This window comes from Chaetura pelagica, unplaced genomic scaffold (assembly GCF_000747805.2).
Source record: "Chaetura pelagica isolate M959 unplaced genomic scaffold, ChaPel_1.0 scaffold443, whole genome shotgun sequence".
Taxonomy (NCBI): domain Eukaryota; kingdom Metazoa; phylum Chordata; class Aves; order Apodiformes; family Apodidae; genus Chaetura; species Chaetura pelagica.
In genome coordinates this window covers 7,470-10,992 of record NW_009952714.1, presented here as the reverse complement: position 1 = coordinate 10,992, position 3,523 = coordinate 7,470, and the positions used below count along the sequence as shown (strand labels likewise).

At 64.5% G+C, this 3,523-nt stretch overlaps 1 protein-coding gene across 1 annotated transcript in view; it reads left to right on the top strand.

Annotated features, from left to right (window-relative positions):
• The window catches only part of PNPLA6 (patatin-like phospholipase domain containing 6), a gene marked incomplete at both ends in the record, with an annotated part of 28,062 nt that overhangs the window by 17,366 nt on the left and 7,173 nt on the right, over positions 1–3,523 (top strand). The window contains 3 exon segments of the mRNA XM_009994598.1: positions 43–199; positions 2,268–2,384; positions 2,494–2,563. Coding sequence (XP_009992900.1) covers positions 43–199; positions 2,268–2,384; positions 2,494–2,563 — 344 coding nt within the window.

Sequence of the window (3,523 nt, the reverse complement as noted above, 5' to 3'; positions counted from 1 at the left end):
CCTGGTGGGGTGGGGGGTCCTGAGCCCGTCCTGTCCCCGCAGGGGCTGCTCCCACATCGGGGTGCTGAAGGCACTGGAGGAGTCGGGGATCCCCATCGACCTGGTGGGCGGCACCTCCATCGGCGCCTTCATCGGGGCCCTGTACGCCGAGGAGCGCAGCGCCGTGCGCACCAAGCAGCGCGCGCGGGAGTGGGCCAAGGTGGGCACCCCGCCCCGGGGGGGCACCCCCGGGCAAGGGGACACCTCCCAGGAAAGGGGGGACACCCCCGGGCAAGGGGACACCCTCTGGGACAAAGGAGCACGCCCCAGGACAGGGGGACACCCCTGGGCAAGGTGGGGACACCACCTGGGACAGGGGACACCCCCAGAACAGGACAGGAGGGACATCCCCCAGGACAGGGGGACACCTCCTGGAACAGGGGACACCCCCAGGCAAGGGGAGACACCCCTGAGACGGGGGGGGCACCCCTGGGCAAGGTGGGGACACCCCCCGGGACAGGGGACACCCCCAGGCAAGGGGGGACACCCCTGAGACAGGGGGACACCCCCCAGGACAGGGGGGACACCCACCGGGACATAGGGACACATCCCAGGCAAGGGAGGACACCCCCAGGAAAGGGGGGACATCCCCCAGGACTGGGGGACACCCCCCGGGACAGAGGAGTCACCCCCCGGGCAAGGTGGGGCACCCCAGGATGGGGGGCACCCCTGGGGACAGGGGGGACAACCTCCGGGCAAGGGGATATCCCCGGGACAGGGGGGACACCCCCGGGGACACGAGGAGAAACCCCCCAGGCAAGATGGGGCACCCCCGGGCAAGGTGGGGACAGCCCCCGGGACAGGGGACACCCCGGGACATGGGACACACCCCCCGTGACAGGGGGGACACCCCCCGGGACAGGGAGGGCACCCCCGGGCACGGTGGGGCACCCCAGGATGGGGGACACCCCCCGTGACAGGGGGGACACCCCCTGGGACATGAGGAGACACCCCCCAGGCAAGGTGGGGGCACCCCCCGGGACAGGGGACACCCCGGGACAGGAGGGACATCCCCCAGGACAGGGGGACACCCCCCAGGGAAGGGGGGACACCCCCCAGGACAGGGGGACACCCCCGGGCAAGGTGGGGGACACCCCGGGACAGGGGGGACATCCCCCAGGACAGGGGGGACACCCCTGAGACAGGGGCACCCCCCAGGAAAGGGGGACACCCCCCGGGACAGGAGACACCCCCAGGCAAGGGGGGACGCCCCTAAGACAGGGGGGACACCCCCCAGGACAGGGGAGATACCCACCGGGACAGAGGGACACATCCCGGGCAAGGGAGGACACCCCCAGGAAAGGGGGGACACCCCCTGGGACAGGGGACACCCCAGGACAGGGGGACACCCCCAGGCAAGGGGGGACACCCCTGAGACAGGGGCACCCCCCGGGACAGGGGGACACCCCCCAGGAAAGGGGGGACACCCCCCCAGGCAAGGGGAGGACCAACACCCCGGGTCAAGGTGGGATCATCCCCATTCAGCCAAGGTGGGACCATCCACCTGTGCCAAGGGGGAACCAACCCCCCTGGCCAAGCTGGGACCACCCCCCACCTCCCTGCCTGCCCTGCCCTGCCCTGGGCTGGTCTCAAGCTCCTCCCTCCTCCCTCCTTTCTTTCCCCTCCTCCTCCCCCCTCTCTCCTGCTGCTGCTGCTTCTTTCTTCTTTTCTTCTTTTCTTTTTCTTCCTCATCCTTCTTTTTACTCCTTCTCCTTCTTCTTTCTCCCTCCTCTTCCTCCTCTTCTTTCTCCCTCCACCTCTTGATTGTTCATCCTCATCCTCTTTATTCTTTATCCTTCTCCTTCTTATTCATTCTTCTTTTCCTTCTCCTCCTTTTTCTTTATTCCTCCTTCTACTTCTTTATTCTTCCTCCTCCTCCTTTTCCTCCTCCTCCCTCTTCTTCATCCTTCTCCTTCTTCATCCTTCTGCCCTCTCCTTCTTATTCCTCCTCCTCCTTCTTATTCCTCCTCCTTGTTTCCCTTCTCCTTCCTTCTTTCTCCTCCTCTCTTCCTCCTCCTTCTCTCCATATTCTTTTTCATCCTTCTGCTTTCTTCTTTGTCCTCTTCCTCCTCCTTTATTCCTGCTCTTTCTTTATTCCTCCTTCTCCTTTTTCCTTCCTCATCCTCCTCCTTCATCCTTCTCCTTATTCCTCCTCCTCCTTTCCCTTCTTCTTCCTCCTTCCTCCTCCTTCCTCCTCCTCTTCCTCCTCCTTTCTCCTCCTCCTCCAGTGCATGAACTCGGTGTTTGAGACTGTCCTGGACCTCACCTACCCCATCACCTCCATGTTCTCGGGCTCAGCCTTCAACACCAGCATCAACAAGGTCTTCCAGGACAAGCAGATCGAGGTGGGTCTCACAGAACCCCCCCCAGGGCTTCACCCACCCGTGGTGGTGGGTCCAACCACCCACCCACCAACGTCCCCACGGTGTCACCTGCCCCATCTTGCCCCCCCAGGACCTGTGGTTGCCCTACTTCAACGTCACGACCGACATCACAGCCTCGGCCATGCGGGTGCACACGGACGGTGAGAGCTCCTAGAGAAGATCTCTGGTGCCACCACGTCCCTCCTTGTGGGGACCCTCATCCCTGGCACCCCAACATGGTGTCACACCCCCAAGGGGAAGATCTACCAAGTGCCCAGGGGAGGAGACAACCTGGCACAGCAAGGAAAGGCCTTGGAGGGCTCATGGTCCAGTGGTGGCTTCTCAGAACCACCTGGTGCTGGTGGCCCCACCAGGTCTCCATGGGGGTCTGGCTGTGCCCCAGGTCCTCAGTGGGGCTGGGGGACAGGATTGGGGTGTGGAGCCACATCCTGATCCCCCCCCTGCCCCAAGCATGCGCGTCCCCTCTTAACACCCCTGCTCACCACTAACCCCAGTAACCCGCGCTCACCGCACGTGGGGGTGATGCCACAGTGGTGGTGGTGGAGTCAAGGTGGTGGTGGTGGAGTCGAGGTGGTGGTGGTGGAGTCGAGGTGGTGGTGGTGGAGTCGAGGTGGTGGTGGTGGAGTCGAGGTGGTGGTGGTGGAGTCGAGGTGGTGGTGGTGGAGTCGAGGTGGTGGTGGTGGAGTCGAGGTGGTGGTGGTGGAGTCGAGGTGGTGGTGGTGGAGTCGAGGTGGTGGTGGTGGAGTCGAGGTGGTGGTGGTGGAGTCGAGGTGGTGGTGGTGGAGTCGAGGTGGTGGTGGTGGAGTCAAGGTGGTGGTGGGGATGGTGTCAGGTGGTGCTGGAGCCAACGTGGTGGGAGGGATTGACGTCCTGCTGGTCGTGCTGGAGTCGAGGTGGTGGGGACGGTGTGGTTGGTGGTGGGGCCGTGGGGATGGTGAGAACATGTGGTGGTGGGAAGGTTGTGGTGGCTGCCCCTCCTCCTTGCCTGCTCCTAGAGCTCACCTGGGACATTGAGCCGTCCACGGGGCGCGCGGTGGCACCGCCAGCCTGGCTCTGCCTCTGCCACCTCTTAACGCCAACTAACCCCGCTCACCGCTCCT